This window comes from Limulus polyphemus, unplaced genomic scaffold, assembly GCF_000517525.1.
Source record: "Limulus polyphemus unplaced genomic scaffold, Limulus_polyphemus-2.1.2 Scaffold38, whole genome shotgun sequence".
Lineage (NCBI taxonomy): Eukaryota > Metazoa > Arthropoda > Merostomata > Xiphosura > Limulidae > Limulus > Limulus polyphemus.
The window spans coordinates 823,810-843,448 of NW_013665648.1; the positions used below are offsets into that span (position 1 = coordinate 823,810).

The window sequence follows — 19,639 nt, forward strand, 5'->3', positions numbered from 1 at the left end:
TACAAATTTGCGGTTTCACATTTTGTGTTTCGCAGTTTTTATGGGAGTTTTTTTTTTTACAATTATATATATATATAAAAGAAGCAATTTTTTATGTCCTAAGATAACCTTTTATTAATCATGAATTTACATAACTTCCGTCCAGGGGACGGGTACTCCAGCTAGTAAGTAATATATGTCATATTTTAATATAGCTGTATAATTAGTAATATAACTATACAACAATGTTAAAACAATAGCGAAACAATAATAATAATCCATACATTGTTAGACGCACGTTACGGCAGACTCGAGAAATAGAACATTACAAGTAGTTTTATAATTTAACGAACATTCTAAAATCAGACAGTTGTATGTACTAACTCTGATGAAGTCACAAAGTCGAAACGTTGGTTAAAATAAAAAAGTTCTTTTATAATTATCTGGAGTTTAAAGGTCGTTTTTCTCTAATTTCGAAATAATAGACTATAGCTAGCCAACACCACCCATCGCTAAATCTTGGGTTACTTTGTATATATCGCCAATGTTGTCTTTCACTCTTGTGTGCCTTTCTATCTATAACAATGGACCAATAAGGTTAAAGTCAAGTTGTAGTTTGAAATGGTTGTTAGAAAGTTTGTTGGACTTCATGAAGATACTCAGTAATGCCTTGTACCTCAGGGATAAGATCACGTGCGATTTTGATTTCGTTTTGTATATTTTCATAATATACGCACATTTCTTATTCATTGGTAGGCGATCATTATTTATGAGAACTCTCCTCAAAATTTATTTGGGGCTGAGCGCGGCCCAGAAGTTAGCATGCCGGACTATGAGCCGGAGGTTCCACGGCTCGTGTCCCATTATAGCAAAAAATAAAATAAAATTCCGCACTTTGGAACCGTAGGTGCTTTATTGGAGTGATGATCGATTCCCACTATTCAGTGTGACAAGTGTACAAACAAAGCGATTATCTTCGTGTTTACTATTAGAATAGAAATACGCAGGATAGTGTACAAGCTTGTGCAGGGAATATTGATAAAACTATAAAAACTTATGTAAAGGAACTACTCTACTTACCAAAAGTGGGCCAGGAATATCCTGTTTACAAACTTGGTCCAATGGAACACCAAATTTAACTCTGAAAAATAAATGTATTGGTATTAAATAACTGAGAAAATGTCAAACACGACCATCAACAAGAATTATTCTGGTTTAGGAAACATCTATTTTAAGTTCCTCCAGCTTTATTTTTCTTCTTTTAACTATATATATTAATCTCACACAAATTATACGTATGGCTGGTATTACACACAGTTTTCTATATGTTTAGAATACAAAATAAGCTCGAAACAATGACGTCACAATCACAATCAATGACTTCACACTAATAATGTTTGAGAAATTTACCAAAAGAATCAGGTAACATTACGATGTTTTTCTTATTCTTTTTAACGACTAGTTTGGGGTAGGCCGGAATTATTTTTTTAAGCCAAGAATTTTTAAAACCAGGGTAGCTGGCCTAGTCGGCAACCATATAGGACGAGCATGTTCGGTGACAAGGGTTCGAACTCGCTACCCTCAGATTGGGAGTCGAGCGCCCTAACCAGGTTTTTTATATTTTTATTTAAAGAAGGATAACGTCGTCCTTTTTTAAATAAAAATATAAAAACTTACCGATTGTTCAACCTATTATTTAACTTTGATATTATCGTCGCCTATGCGGTTTTACCTATATTTGCCCTAACCACTAAGCCATTCCATGCCCAAACGATGGGTAATATATATAATATTCAAAAGTATATTTTTATTTTATACTAAGGCTAAACACCAAATTAGTAAGAAGATTTTCTATAAAATTAGGTATCAATTTTTCCACGGTACAATACTTGAAACATTCAAATCGCGTTCAACTTTATATTTATATTTTGCGACAAACAACAATGCAGCTAATAAGTTTAGTTTTTTAAGTAATAAGTACCCCAATGATACCTTAACTCGTATAGAAATTCGGAAATGACAGTTACGAACAAAATTATATTGGCACGCGTAGATGTTAAAATTATGTTTCTGGTATTAGTTAAGTATAATTAAATACCATACATAAATATACACATAATGATAGCATCATAACCTTCATTGGTTTAGGCTGTATACTATACACAATGGGCAGAAATGTGTCAATTTTCCGCGATATGAACCTGCACTTACTATGGGCCGTAAAATTAGCATTACACAATAAATAAAATGCACATCAGCTTTTGGAGTATATATTTTATTTTAATACCCTTTTGTGTGACGTTTAGGCACGTTACTTTTTTTTTTTCGATTGTAGGTTTTTACTGTATTCCTCTCAAGTGTTCTGAGTAATGAGTGCAAGAGGGCAGATAAAGATTTAAATTTTTATTTAAAAGATATTTTATTAAGTATAAATTAGTTTGTTAAAAACGCTCTTTTCTTTTTCAGTCTAAAATTGGGGCCAAACTACCGCTGTACTTCAGACCATATGAGCAAAGTATTCACAAAATATGGACCAGGCTGCGTAACGTAAGGTTTAAAGTTCGAGCATGTAATATGCTACTGAACATACTCCAAACTTTCAGCTTGGAGCGCGTTAAAAAAGTGGCACTTAACCCCGCCATGAAGGCAGCAGATGCTGCTGAATAGTTGTCCTTCTTCTGGTCAAGTTTTAAATTAAAAACCGCTATGCCCGTTTAGCCCATGCATAAGATGCCATTCAGGTTGAAGATACCGAATACCGTTGAGAAAAATCGCCTTACAAAGCCTTATTTCCAATCAGTAATAAGGTGTCTGAAGAAAGAAGGATTTATCACAAACAAGAAAAGCAAACGAAAACTCAGTTTGAGGATAGTTTCTAATACCACTGAAGAAAACTATCAAAAAATAACCACCATATACCTGTTCCGCGATAACATATCTGTCTGTTTTGAATTTGTAACGTCGAAAAGGATTTTTAATTGATATACTGTGTTTTCTCTCTCCCTATCTCTGTATGATAACAAGGAATGCCGGATCTCATTCAATATTTTTTATTTTATTTTTCCTAGAATCTCATAAACTTGAGGAAATTATACGAGAATTACATTTAACGGTTACATGATATTAGTCAAGCTTAAATAGGTCAATATACAGAATACATTATTTCTGGTATTCTTAAGTCAACGAGTCGTCTTAATTTACTGCGCATTATAGCTTTTAAAAAATAAACGTTGGAGATTTTATATGTCCACTGACGCACCGTCAAAGCTCGTGCAGCAGCACAAGGATCGTGGCAGTTACGTGCCCAGTAAATGTTCCAGATATATCTAAACATTTCTACTGTTAGATAAAGAGAAAAATAATCATATAATTGCTAACGTGACGGTGAAACTATAGATAACTAGTGTTGTTTTCTTAATGCGAAGCTATACAATGGGCTATATACACCAGGGAGAATCGAGCCCCGTATTTTAGTGTTGTAAGTCCGAAAACTTACCGCTAACCCACTAGGGAATGCACAAATACGAGAGAGAAAACAAAAGCAAAGAAAAAAGCTGGTGAAACAATATGATCTGGAAAAAAACAATGAAAGGACAATGAAACATGAAATGGTAAAAGCCTGTAAATCAAAGAACAAACACTAGATAACATGGAAGAATTTACAAAAGATAAAATATCTGGAAATGCCAAAGTAAAAGGCCAGATGGGTAATAGTCCAATTACAAAATGTAAAATCTAGGAGAAAAATCAACAAGAATTTTATTTCAAATGAGTGGGCCTACGAGATGGGAATGATTAGTTTTATCATAAAAATAACTTAGTGTACTTAGTTCTTTTTTATAGTACAGATCCAGTGTGAGTATATAATAAGGTTAATGTGACAACTCTTACAAATTTAGGACTGCAAGAACGTTTACAGCTATACCCTAGCTGCATGAAAGAAGGAGTACACAAACGAAGAGCAGAAACATGTAGGGAATCAGGCTAGTGTGCCTCATGCTTGATACAAATGGGAATTTCATTCTGGAGCACGTTCACAAACAGTCATATGGAGATTTCACTCTGAAGCTTGTTCACAAGGAGTTATATGATTTCACTCTGGGCCACGTTCACAAGAAGCCATATTGAGATTTCACTTTGAAGCATGTTCACAAGAAGCCATATTGAGATTTCACTTTGAAGCATGTTCACAAGGAGTCATATGATTTCGCTCTGGGCAACGCTCTCAAGAAGCCCTATTGAGATTTCACTCGGGGGCCACGTTCACAAGGAGATTTCAAACTGAAACACGTTCATAAGGAGTGTCACCTAAGCGTAGACACCGGAGTTGGGGAGGGGGGAAAAAAGAGTAGCTGCCTACTCACTTTTTAAAAAGGTGGCAGTTTCCCTAAACTTCGGGAAAATATATGCTTCTCAAGCAACATACAAGAAGGGTGGAAACAGTAATTTGTTTGTATGTTTATATGTATGTGTACACAGACGTGTATAAGTTTTTGTCTTGGTGTGTAGATCTTGAACGATTTAAATTAGGCTAGTAATACCCGAGTCAAATTACTGTTTTTATTTTATATACAACCCTGAAACTGGATAAAATCAACAGTACTGTATATAAAATGTTAATATGGAGGTATTAAACCAAATAAAACGTGAAGGGCTTCACGAATAAACGGGGTAATACAGCCAGTCAGTGTCTATTGTTTTGTTTTTACACACTTTACATTACCCATATTTTGTTCGCATTATTAAAAATTCACTCTTAAGTATTTCATATTATAGCTATAAAACTGAGGTTCTAAGCAACGACAAGAAAATAAGCTTCTGGGCTTTAGAAAAAGATGTAAGTTACATAAACGAAAATAGTTTTGAAACAACCCATTCAATATAAATATTACAGCGTATTTTGCTGCTTAACCGATTAATTAATATACCTAATGCTATGCAATACATTACTTGTTCATAGGCGATTAAAATCAACACTATAAAACAATAATGAACTTAATATATCACAAACAATATAATAAAATTGAAAATTATGCCTCCGTTATCATTCCTTGTTGTCATTCTTACGTCATAATGGATAATGTCTGTGGTCATAGCACCCAAATGAGTTGGGGATATTCTAACTATCAGGCAATATCCAAACGCCGATGTAAAACTCGCCAGCAACTAAGGAGAATCAGTTTATGGTTAAGAGTTGAGTGCTTAAACCTACAACGTCTCAACTCCAACTACCTTCCGCTGTCTGCAGCCAGATGTGGGAAGGCAGTTACCCTTAATATTTAGAAATAACTTTAACGTAAAATTAAACCAACCCAAAAAATTCTACAAAATAAAACTCCCAATTTCCACCCTTTTATTTGATATAAATAAAAATATTCTTATAGTAGAAATGAGCCACCCTAAATTTCTACAGAACTCCCAATCTCCACCCTTTTATTTGATATTATAAATAAAAATAATAATATTCTTATAGTAGACATAAGCCACCCTAAACTTGTACAGAACTCTCAACCTCCACCCTTTTATCTAATAATTAGCCATTTAAAACGAAACAAAGGACCCTTACCGTTCAAGCACATACCGGGTGAGATAGGACAAACCCAACTACATGAAGCATTCCGCCCCGGTATACTGAAACTATTCTAAGTGTGACAATTAGCTAGATAAACCAAGCAACTAACGCCCTATATATTCTCCATAATGTAGACTCTGTGAACTAGAGCTTAGCCTTTAACATAGTTTCATATTTATTATCAAAAAAGTAAACAAGAGGGAATCCTCAATAGCCACGGTACTAGAAATTCTTTTAGACAAGATTAGAGTAAATTAATCTACGAGACCTTTGGCTATATTTTTGTGCGCCAGCAATACCGAGCGTGGGTCGCGCGTATACCCGATTCAATTCTATTACTCATTAGGACCTCTGCAAGCCTACCCTCAAATTGAAATTCTTTTAGGCAGGATTAGAGTAAATTCGTGGTCAAATATATCAATCGCTAATCAGCAGCAAACACTAACCACTAACATGAAAAACACGAAGCTAGGCTTATCATTCTTCTTCCCTAATTTCGAAATGATAGGCAAGAGGGAAGGCAGCTAATCAGAAGCAAACAATAATCAATAACATGAAAAACAAGAAGTTAGGCTTACCATTCTTCTTCCCTAATTTCTAACTGATATGCAAGAGGGAAGGCAGCTAATCAGAAGCAAACAATAATGAATAATATGAAAAACAAGAAGAAGCTAAGCTTATCATTCTTCTTCCCTAATTTCTAACTGATATGCAAGAGGGAAGGCAGCTAATCAGTAACAAATACCTCTAACTCTTGGATTACTCTTGTCTGATCGAATAGTAGGAGTTGACGTCACTCATACAGCGCACCAACGGGCTCAAAATGCGAAACACGTTTTATTGCGGACCGTGAACCCTCAGTTTCACAGTTCGAGCATGCTGACCACTTGGCCACGTCTGGTTCAGCTTTAGGAAAACGCTTTGCATATACACAAAAAAGTATTCAAAGAGTTCAAAGAAGTTATTTTTCATCTCAGGTTGATTTCATTTAACGTACTGTATAATTTTTTATAATGCATATCTTTCACAAATAAAATAGTCGGAAATAGAGAACACAAATCTAAAAAACGAATTCCACAAACATGGTTTCCACGTTCAACAAACAATTTCTTAAACAGTATTTAACATTTTGCTTTTTCTCATTCGACCAAAGCCGATTTCAATGTAAATTTTACATTCCCTTCTCTTTCGTAAAAAAAAAAAATCAAGATACTATGATGAGTTGAATAACTTAAATACAATCATTATTTGCCACCGCTGTGCTATGTGCAAAACGAATTTTACAAATTTCCAACAAATGTTTTAAGTTACTTTGAATCACTTACGCGCAGAAATAGTCCATGAAAACAAACTGTTCACTAAAAATATTCATAAACAAGATTAAGACAGGTTTGTTTGTTTGAAGTTAAGCACAAAGCTACACAATGGGCTACCTGTGCTCTGCCCACTACGGGTATCGAAACCCGGTTTCTAGCGTTGTAATTCCGCAGAAATACCACTGGAGGGCGATTAAGACAGAAAGAAATATTTATATTCGTTTGTCCTATGCTTATTACTATAAAATAATACATTTATACTCCACCTACTTTTTAATAATGGAACTACATTATTAAATATATATACATATTAAAACTGGCTGCGAAATTTTCCGGGTTGCAAAATCCCATTGGGAATGTATTTTCGTACCTCGGAGTCCCACGAGCCCACACTAGTGACTGCGTAAATGTAGCCTGTAACATTAATGAGGAACTTGTTATTTTCCAGTTTTCAAGTTGGGTTGTAAAGGTGATTTATTATTATTAAATTATTAATAAATGAATCAATTTATTACTGTCTTTCGGTAACCTTTTAAACAATAGTCATCCTTCCTATGCTGTGAACAGAAAAAGGTGTTCCGGGATTACTAAGCCTACAGAAAAACTTAGCATTCCCCAGAAAACGTGCGACTTGAGCGCACATTTAACTTTTGTAAAAACTTTCATTCCTAACCTCTGCGCACTACAGTTTAGCCGAGGCTGACACAGTTTATCAATTCGTTCTTATTTAATCACATTCCGAACGTTGTATAATTGAACAGTTTCGCGTCTATTGAAAATATCATTGCTGATCAATATTGGTCAAAAATCAGACGACAAACTAAAATTACTATTACGACAAACGTTTAGATTTCAATGATCCCAAACTCACTAACTTGTAGCTTTCTTTAGTTAGGAAAATACGTAAAATAAAGGCGATTAATAGTCGTATTTAACAGTTAAAATATTTAAAAAAGGAAAGAAACTAAAGCGGAAGTTTCAGCTTTTATTTAATAAGAATCTCCCCATATTCACCTTTATGGTAGACTATAATAACATAAGTACAGAAGCGTAATCTTTAGTGATGAAAGAAATCTAGATTACGTTTTTTACAAAGTTCAAGAAAAGCTACACACCCACCGCCAACTCGTACTACTCTTGTCTGAATGAATAATACATGGAGTTTAACCGTCATTCTTGAGTGCATCCGCAGCTGCAAATTGCATTTTGATGCAATGGGACGCGAACCCTGAACCATTGGGTTTACAGTCCAAGCACACTAAGCAATAGACCATATTCAGTACAATGCAATAGCACACACACACACACGACTGGCTTTTACACCGATGACAGTGGCCAGCTCGTAAAACAAACACCAGTGCCTCACATTAGAACCAAACAAATTTTCGTATTTTATGGTTCTTGATGGGATTATCAACAAAAACTTCTGAGTGAAAGTGAAGTGTGTATAATACTACGTCACTCACTCTACATCTTCTATATCCAGTACCACTGTTAACGCGCTTTCTTATCAAAATAATTGCTTTAAAAGTAAAGCAAAATTTACTGTAAATACTTTAAAGTGTGATACAGTTTTTAACTAGAAATGAATTTGGAGGGTACACGATAATAAACTGAAATCTAATATACACGTACATTCATCAGTACATTAACAACTGATAGCTTCAGTAGCCAGACTAATTTTAATACTTCATTAAAGCAAATTTTGTTCCATAGCAGAAACAGCAGCCCGCTGACACGCCCAGTAAAGTTTGTTTTGTTTTGGATATTCATGCAGAGTTACACAAGGGCTATCTGCGCTAGCCGACCATACATTTGAACTTATAGTCTAGTCTCTAGAGAAAAGGCAGTTAGTCAACATCACCCACCGCCAAACTTGTGCTACTATAATCGAACAGTGGGATTTCACGACCGCTCTTGTAATACAGCAACGGCCCCTAAGTTTGAAGCGCTAAGTTTGGACCATCGTATTAACAGTCCAGCACGCTAATTGTTGCCCCCCCCCCCCCAAAGCTAAAAGTCAACTAGGTAAACACTGAGTGAATTTTACACGGGCAAGATAATGAAAAATAATAAAGAAATTGATATGAAATTCAAACTGGATGTGAGATTCAGAAAACTTATACTTGGTTAGTTTAATTTATAAACATAATTTAAGATATTTTCATCATCATATTGTGATTCACAAAAACTAGAACTATTTATTTGGTTATTGAAGTAAATTATTTCAAGTGGAACAAGAATTACAATACGTGTGTGTGTTTACAGACAGACAGATTACATTTTTAAATATTATGCATGTTATCATTAATTGTTGATGAAACTCATTACACCCACATTGGCACAGTGGTATGTATGCGGATTTACAAAGCCAGAAACTGGGTTTCGATACCCGTGGAGGGCAGAGCACAAATAGCCCAATGTGTAGCTTTGTGATTAAACTCTAAACAAACAAACTGTTTTAAGTCATCAATTGGGCATCTTTGCTGTTAGTGCTGTTTTTGGCCCCTATGTAACAGGTGAGTTGTAACATCTGAGCAAGCTGATGGACTGACTGTATGTTAGTTCAGTGTGCGTGTGATTAAAGTAGATTTACTGGAAGGAAGCTGAACTGGATACATCATGTATGTGTTGATATGAAGATTTTTGTGATTCTTTAACAAATAATAACATATGAATCAATAACAAATTTAAACAAAAGTATCCTCACTATTGTAATAATTCTACTAATTACTGCTGGAGTCTTCTGTGTATTTTACATAAAAAATAAGTGACTTTACCTAAAGATTTCTACCAGTTCTTCACAATGAGTGTTGCAGAGGCAAAAACATAAAACTATTCAATATGATACAATAAATGGGTGGGGTGAGGGTTACTTAATTGGTATAAAACCAAGCTTGTAGTTAACAACTAATATTATGATAGCTTGAGAAAATAGTTAATCAGCAAACTAATAAAATCACCTAAGGCTATTTTCCTTACCACAACTAGAGAGAATACTAGTCTGCTATTCTCTTGTGATCTCTAAGCTGAACAGGACAACAAACATGGAGAAAAGTTTGGGGAAAGGATTGACATTAGACAAAATTGTAGAAAAAAAAAAGATCTACTTTCAATAACAAACATTAACATAAAAACCCAATCACATATGTATTTAGTACCAGAAAGAAAAATACAAGAACCAATAAAGATCCTGTCAAAAAAAAAGGGAAAATGCACCATAACAACTCAGTGACCAAAATTTAACACTTATAAATCAACCAATAATTTCAATATGAATTTTTTAACACTGCCTCAAAGTTCATATAAATTTCTTGATCATAAATTTGGTTACTAGTTAACAACCAATGCATTTCACATGAATTATCATCTTCATTTTAGAAAGGTATGCACTATTCTAATACAGTGATAGTCATCCAATAACAAAGGTTTACCCTTATAATACTCTCAATATACATGACTTATAAACAACTTGTAATGTAAAAGATCCATATATATCTGTCACATACACTATTTTATATTAAAGAAACTATAGGATCCCTGAAGTATAATAAATACTTTAGAAACTTAATCCTACTTAAAAGTATCAATACTTTAATACATTAAAGAAAGTATGATCACACTTGTCAAGCCTCAAGATACCATTTCCACCAAATTGTATATTAGGATCTCAATAATAGGAATTTAAGGAGGCCAAGCAAAATCCCTATGTTTCATATAACCATAAAAAAGATCTCAAAATAACACAATTAAAAATAACTTCAACTAGAAAATACAATCATAAAGGGAGTTAACACCATAAACTCTTCCTCTTGAAGCCCATACATGTTCACAAAATCTCTAATTCAGAATAATAATATTACATACATTAGCAAAAATAATAAGTTCACACACACTGACAAAATTAATTTGAGAAACAGTTAAAAAGATGCCATCACACCAAAACATCAGTCAACTGTTTATGACTGCTTCTAACTAGCACCCATGAGCTTTAAGGCGTGTGTCATATTATAATTACTTTAATAAAAAGACTATAAATTATTTTGAGAATGTCAATTCATACAACTTTCTTTTGTAATTAGATAATAAAACTAATTTTTAAAAAGTAATTATGCTATTATTCCTGGCAATTGCCACTGTAAGAATGATGATTAAGTTAGAACGACATAAAAATAAGACATTGAAAAGTGTTATTTATAAAAGAAATGTGTATAATTAGAATAATAATTTTATAAATGTAAAATATCCCAAGATGAATAATTCATACATTATGTTGTTGTCAGATTTAACAATGAATTTATGGGAAAAAAAAAAACATACTGCAGAGATCAGATTCACAAATGACTTTTATCATACTATTTTACATAGGTTGTGTGCAGAAAATAATATAAACTTGTCAAAACTAACAAAACTACATTGATATGACTATTAACTTGTATCAGTATTTCATATATATGGCAAACATACTAAAACAATTTGCTGCCATCTCTAATTTTGAACTACCTTCCAGGTAGAAGACAGTCAGAAGCACCCTACCTCTCACACTAAGGGACTGACTATCACTTTTATAGTGCATCCATAGCTTCAAGTGCAAAGAATATTTTTATGGTATTGCGTGGATTCAAATCCAGCTCTCCTGCTCCAAAATCTACAATTCTACCATGGGGCCAATCTGCACTCTAATAATTGTTAACTAATGACATACACAACTTAAAATATACATGCAAACCTGAGATTCCTTATTTAAAAAAGTTAAATTTTACACTTGAAAACAACACCAAATCAAATAATACATTTTCCTTTCTCATTAATTATTTTATTGTGATGCTTTCTGAAACACTTAGAATTTGTAACTATATATCTGTTAAACTTTATATAACTTTCTAAGAAGTTACCGTTTTCTAGTGCAAAGCGACAAATGGGCTATCTATACTCTGTCCACAGTAGGAATTGAGCCCTGGATTTTATCATTGCAAGTCCATAAACTTACCACTTACCCACCCAGGGAAAGTAATTAATGAAAAATAATTTGCTTGAGAAGTATAACAACACTATTAATTTCTATTTCCACCAAAGTTTTCCCTCTATATTAATTTAAAAAAACAACCTCCCACATTAGCATGGATATACAATATAGGAACCTTCAACGTTGTTGAGTTAAAAACGTGTAGGGATTAATAGTAGTAATTAGGCAGGTTATATATTTTTTTATCATCATATTTTACAAATGCATCATACCTAGTTTTTATAAGTAGATCTAGATTTAACACAATAATATTACAACGAACTTAATATGCTTATACATAAAACAATTATATAACACAACAACTGTAAAACTAAAACATTAAGTATGCTGTCATTGTTCTGTTTCAACTCTCAAAAAAATGTTGTTCACATCTTTAAAAGTAGTAAATCATGACAAACCTTTCGATCTGTGGATGCCTAGCAAAGAAAAGTCCCATTGTAGACATGGTCTCCCCATTACCATTAGGTAAAAATCCTACTTTTGTGCTTAAACAGTATAATACGGACTAGTGTTAAACAATTACACGTATACAAATTTATCATCCAATGTTCCTAGCATTTCGTTCCCGTATTCCTTTAAATCTCTCTGAACAATGCAACACTTGTCATCACACTCAGATATTGCGTTGAAGGAAGAAATTACAAAAGTGTAAATTTACTAATGACCCATTTTTTACACTCACGTAAGTGTTCCTTTTAAGTAACAGCTTCTGCTGTTGCTTTACAAAACACAGCGAATATACTATGTGGTGATAAATACACCAAACTGATCGAATCTGAAAACAGTACTCCTCGTTTGTGAAATAACGATCTGGTAAAAAAAAAAAACACCTGAGGTGGTTGTTAAATCGTTGTTACAGGTTGCTTCACATGACGCACTATATTTTGTTACTGCTAAAAATGTTTTTGAGGTCAACTTTTGATATATAAACACGGTTACTTTTTTGAGATACAGTTCCCATGCGAGTTCGTTAACACGATTTCTATGCAACTAAAATGCTAAAAGCTGTGCAATCACCAAATGCGAAATTTTTTCACGAGAGTAAAACAGACAGCGTGGTTGTCGTACAACAAAAAGCTTCAACTCTACAGTTACAAAAGTTTTCCTGCGAGAAAAAAAAAACTACAAACTCAGATACAACATTTTACACAAGAAGAAGCTGATGTGTTAAGCTTTTTTTTTCTTCTGAAATTGTCACCAAAAAAAGCACTTATTAAACGATGACACAACGTTTCCGTCCAAAGTAATCGTTTGCGATTGAGATGAACTGTTACGACAGAAATACGGTAGGAACTAATAGAAGGTCTTGAAAATAATGTAAACTCTCCAATCATATTCGTAGAATACTATCGTAATATCGTGGATTAAATAAATGTCAAAACAGAATTGGCAACCATAAAATGAATACGTACATCCATCGAAGTTAACAAGAACTTCAACCCATCATTCACCCCTTCCCGTGTATAAAACAAGAAAAAGTTACTCAGTAATTATTCGCGCATATTAAACGTCCGGATAGTAAAGGAAAACCGTTTTACTTCTTGATGACAAATTCTTTTCTCACTGTTTTTCGTAAAAAGAAACGTTTGAGATTACACACACACCCATTCTAACTTTGTTCCGGAGCGAAACATGCTACCAACCGACTAACTATACCGATCTGAATACAAGCCGAACGAACTTGTGAACACGAACTGGAACAGGCACGTTGGTTAAATGTGTCGTCTCCTCACCTGGTTGCCGAAAGCAACCAGCCGCGCGTTCCGACTGGCTAGATGCCAAGTGATGGAAATGGCAGAGGGCGGTGCCCTTACGTGAACACGTCTGATGTATATCTGAAGCAGCGAACAATTAGAGCCAACCAAATCGGGTACGTTAACTAAGTAGCGTTACTGTTATTTTAATATCTATTCACCAGGATTAATTGTTGTACTGCTGCGTGTGTTAAAACTGAATGAATAATAGACCAAAAAGATCCATATACATGAGGAAGGCATAAACCATGTGTTTTACCCTTGATAAATTCACTGTATTTTTTAACAAAACTAAAAATGGTTCCAATGATAGTTATGATGACTGTGAAGGAACTTTTTTCAAATGAAGCGCTCTTAAATGATACTTGAATTAGATCAACGTATACATGCTTCGGTTCCCTAAAATAATCTCTATATCCAGTACAATAACTTGAGAAAAAAAAACATACTTAAAGTCCTAATCTATTGTATTATAAACAGAATTCACGAGTTACTGACGAATTAACAAATTAAAATATCTAGTAATTAATAAATCTATCTCAGTACAAAGACTGAGACCGCAAAAGCGCTGATAATGATTTGCCATCATTTGGTTAAACCCGTAAATATTAGATGCTGCATATCCAAGATTTTCGTACAGGTGTTGTGTGTTTAGTTACATGTTCAAGATTTTCGTGCAGGTGTTGTGTGTTTAGTTACATGTTCAAGATTTTCGTGCAGGTGTTGTGTGTTTAGTTACATGTTCAAGAGTTTCGTGCAGGTGTTGTTTGTTTAGTTACATGTTCAAGATTTTCGTGCAGGTGTTGTGTGTTTAGTTATATGTTCAAGATTTTAGTACAAGTTTTGTTTACTTAATTACATGTCTAGGGCGTACTCATAGATCACATGATGCGTGTTCGTATGAACTCTTTGATCCTGATTAATGCCGAGCTTGATACATTAACGTCTTTGCATATGAATGGTAATTGGTAAAGAAAATAATCCGGTTCCGGTTAGGTCAATACTGTAGTAAGGAACTGTGGGACATTTGCAAGGTTCAGATTTTGTAATACAATCTGCAATCAGAGCTGGGACTCTCAGATTCTTCTCGACCTTTTCATGCCTATTTACATGTCTGATCGTTACTCCAGAAGATACAATGTACACGATTGTAGGTTGAGGCATCAGACTACTGAAACAATACAATTTTGTTGTATGCCCAATGTGTGTATAATATTGACTTTATTCTGTGTGAACAGTATTAGTATCCTTGCTCACAATCGAGATGATTTTATTCACGATCTGTATGACGGCTCTACGATTCTCTTACAACAGTATCTTGTAACTTGACTGCTGGTCTAGTTTCATCTTGGATTATCACAAAGTTATTAAGAAGAAATTTAGAACCATTGTTAAGTTTAAAATCCATTCACTTCTCTCTATTTAACCGTGTGCTTTTGATTCGAGACAAGTTTTTGTTTGTTAACTGAGAAATTTTTAAGTGAAATACAGCATCCTCAAGTCTCCATACTAGCTAGTACTAAGGTCTACCTGCTGGGAGTAAATTTAGTATATATCAATACAGCCACATTCTCAGCACCATTAATTAAGCAACTGCCAACCTTTTATGCTTCTTCTATCACCTTTTTATGCTTAGATTTCAACTGAGATACGAACAGTTTCACGTGCCATTTGGTAGGGAAACTTGAAGCATCACAACAGCCAGCAATAGGATGAGCATAAGGAACAGTCTGAAAGCAGCTACAGGCATAATATTGTACTCAGCTTGTTGCACATTATTGACCAAGTTGGTTTTAAATGGTTCCTTAATACCTCTGCATGTAAGTTGGAGACTTACATGCTTCTTGTGCTTAGCTGTTAAGCTTGTAATGCACTTACCACTTCAAATAACTTTTCTCAGCCCCAATGCTAAAAAAGAGTGCAGGAAATGCCTTCTTTTTAACCAATAAACATGTCCAAAAAATTTCAGTTAAAATTGAGAAAAAAAAGTGAATTAGACAGTTTGTTTGTTTTTCAACAAAATTGTCCCCCATTGGCTTGTGAGGGGCCTGTTAATAATAAGGGTCTCTCTCTCTCTCACTCTTTATGTTTGAAGCTGTACATACTCTGGCACACAACTATAAAAGAAAATATTGGTAACTTAGTAAAAATTAAAAACTAGCTTTCACGTATCTTATCTTAGCATAAGAAAATCAATCTTTGGTTATTTCAAATGTAGCTAGTACTTTGCACAAACTTGTATTATTTACCCTAACATTAAATATATTTGAAAGTCTTGTTTGCATTTAAATAAAATTGCACTGCTTGTACTACAAAAAAATTAATTGAACCACATAACATCTGTTACACCTTAAAACATAAGTCTGAAATATGTAAAAATAAATATAAAATAGTGCCTGACAAAAGAATGAATGGCTATGCTAAAAAACAACAACCTGGATCAAGCCTATACAGTGTAACTTTATAATGCAGTCCTGCTGCAAAATTGTATTGACTCTTAACACAAACAAATTCCTATATTAATAAAAATGCAGAGATTTCACTTTCTTGAAACTACAGTGGGGGATGAGAATAATCAATGAAGAATTAAGGTTGGCACATGCATTCACACAACAGTTTCAATACACATCATAGTTCATTTCATACCATCTCAAGTTTGATACTGTAGTCTAAGAATACAAATATATTTTTGGTTAGAAAAATGAAAGCACAAATGATGTGAAAACTGCAAATATTTATTTCTGGCTACAAGATCAGTATCAACAATGGCAGACTGGATATAACTGTAGAGGATGACTGACAATTATCAATCCATTTGTGGAACATTAAACATTCACAAGTGTTGATCATACAATCACATCTGCCAGGATAAAAAATTGCCATGCTTGGTAAAATAGTGAAGAGGTGAGCAGGATAAATCTTAGTGCATGTTTTGAAAGCATCGCAAATAAACAACACATGTTTCAGCTTAGGTTTTATCGCAGTTAGTTCAGTCAACATTTTATGTAAATGAACCAGATTAACAGATTATGCAATCTATGTGACACTTATCTGACACATCCATTTGGTTTGACAAGGTATGACATACTACTGAGTAATACTTTAACAAAGTTTTCTCTTATTTATACAGAAAAAGCTATGTAAACTTAATGGTGCAGTGAAATATAATGGCAATGAAGTCTAACACCATAACAGCCTAATGATGGTCATTTCTATGAATATGGCTTTGTAGAAAAGGTAGATTATAAAATATTTGATAAATGATGAATGTTTTATTCCAGAAAACTATATATCATTTTCAGAGTTGCAACCCAGCTCAAAATGTTTTCTTCTTGTTTAGAATAATGTATACACAAACATATAAAAATTCTTTATTATATATCAATGCAAAGAGCTTGAGACAAATCTTACAAGTAAAATACTCCAGATCTAAATACTATGTAACTTTTATATATTTGAATAATAAACTCTTCAGCTTACATACAAACAAAATATACAAAAAAAAATTATAAGCACTCCTGGTACTTAAGGAAAAAAGGCAAGTAGGATAAAACAATAGACAAATCCTTTATAATTTATGCTGAAAGAGGGAAAGAGTGCATTCTAAAAGCTACCAAAAAAACATAAATAATTCATTATACCTACAATTCTACAATTAAACAAGATAGAAACATCTTTAATACATTTTGTTTTTAATTTATTTCCTTACTTTTGTTTCGAATTACACTTTCAAAACCCCAATAAGCATTGGTTAGTACTTTCCTTTGCTAAGAGTTACAACACAGAAAAAAAGGGTTGTTTTACTAAAAATTCTTAGGCCTAACTATATAGTGATTCCCAAGAAGAGTTGCATGTTTACTCATATAATAAAAAACATGTGAATAAATAACAACATAAACAGTTTTGAAAAAGAGCTTGCCTTTTTTTCTTTTTTATGACTGAATTTATAATAATGATATATGCCCAACAACAAACTGGATTATTTTGAGGTAAAGAAATTGTTTCACAGACTTGTTCAGAAATATTAATTTAATAGAATAGTTTGTTGAATATATCTATATATTTTAACAAGTAACTCACCAACAGATTGTTGAATATATCTATATACTTTAACAAGCAACTCCCCAACAGAAATTCCCACAATTCAAAAAACAACTTTATGATGTGGTGTTAAAATCCTCACGACACTGACACATAGTGTCATTTAATTGATTAACTAACACAATTTATTCTACACATGTGGGCTACTTCTTTCAATACATAAATTCTGACTACTCAATCAAACCTGTATAAAACATAAACATAACACTCAAACTTTCTAAAACTTTTATAGAGCATTTAACAAAATAAAAAGTACCACATGCTACTGTACAGTAATGCATTGTACTGCAATTGTGAAGTTTCTTGAACAAATGTTACAGTTATTACACTTAATATTTTAACTTATCCAGGAACAAAAAGAGCATGTTCAACCAGCAATCAACCATAGACACTGATTTCAGGATCCTGATTCACATAAATTTCTCCTTTAGTGAAAGCGCTGGGTTTTTATTCCTGCTAAACTGGAGATCTGAAGAATTTGAATGTGGCTTTGTAATGTTCAGTCATATCTCATGCTAGTTTTATTTTGTCTGAATCTTTAAAGAGATTTAATCTGGTTACTTTATATGATAATGAATAGATTGTCTCTTCATCATGGTGTCTTTACATCAGTCACAATGAAAAACCTTTGGTTTGCATCATTTAACATTTTTAACATGTATGAAAAGTTTTGCCTAGAAATCATTTCACTTTGTATTAAGTCAAATGTATTATCCACAAAACAGTGTACACCTCTGAAAATTTATTTACAATAACTATACATTTAAAATGATTATATCTTCAAAACAACTCAAAATAAAGAAACTAAATTTCATGAGACAAACTCTGAGAATCTTAAATCTTATTCAGGAAAGTTTTGACGTGATAAAGGTATTATTAAAAACTGTCACAGAAGGCAGTTAATACATTTTCTATCTTTCTCAATTTGCATGTCAAACCTATCTCTAAATGAAGCTAATGCAAGCTTCATCTCAGTGAAACGTACTAACTCTCTTGGAAAAACTTCTGTACCTTTGAAATATTTCAATAAACATTTTGGATCCTTTCTATAAATGTAATAAACGTTACATTTTCTCAACAACAAACACCTGTAAGTAAATGAATTGTATATAGTTATGATTGTGTTCATGCTTAACTGTATTGTAAAAAAAAAGGAACTGCACAGTTTAAATGCAGGTATTTGGTAATAATAATCAGCAAAAATATAATTGGCCAAAACTGTTTTGATTTTTGGGAACTTTTTGTGCTGGGTTGTATGATGATTTTACTATCCTATCCTATTTGGTAAATAACTGAAAGTTTTTGTACACCAAAATAATTTTTTTCATCCAATACATATGCACAAGCTTTTATTGTGATTTTCCAAATGTATAATACCAAAATGCAGTACAATATGAGTAATCAAGAAAACAATTACTAAATTGAATGTTTTGGAAACCTGACTAATATTTCTAAAATTCTCAGTATTCAAAATGCCAAAATACTAATACTAATAAGCATAAATGGTTGACAAAATGAACCAGTTATACATGTACGATTTGAAGCCTAAGAGGTATATGTCACGAGTTCAGACTTCTGTTGTTTCCTTTTCATCATGATTCTTTTTTTTTTCACTTCTGGTGATCAGATAGCGATAAACGATGACTACTTCAGAATGTAAGATGTGTTGAGGCAAAATTCGAACTGAAAATTTCACATGAAGATTACTGTTCCTTCGTATAGTGTACATTTCATATTTGAGCCCATAAATTTTGCAAAATGTTCACTGTACATGGGTATTTACAGTAGACATTCTGTAGTGGTTTCTAGGAAGAGTTTTGGCATGACTTAATAATGATGATTCATAATACCTTTAAATTTCATTAGTGTCTAGATTTGACGTGATGTCTCA

The 19,639-nt window shown here is 33.1% G+C and overlaps 1 protein-coding gene across 5 annotated transcripts in view; it reads right to left on the reverse strand.

Annotated features, from left to right (window-relative positions):
* Window positions 1-19,639, reverse strand: part of LOC106461284 (rho GTPase-activating protein 20-like) — a 111,928-nt gene that overhangs the window by 83,078 nt on the left and 9,211 nt on the right. For all 5 annotated transcript variants that reach the window (XM_022388525.1, XM_013921103.2, XM_022388517.1 and 2 more), the window contains exon 3: window positions 1,060-1,120. In XM_022388525.1, coding sequence (XP_022244233.1) covers window positions 1,060-1,120 — 61 coding nt within the window. The remainder of the gene's footprint in view (window positions 1-1,059; window positions 1,121-19,639) is intronic.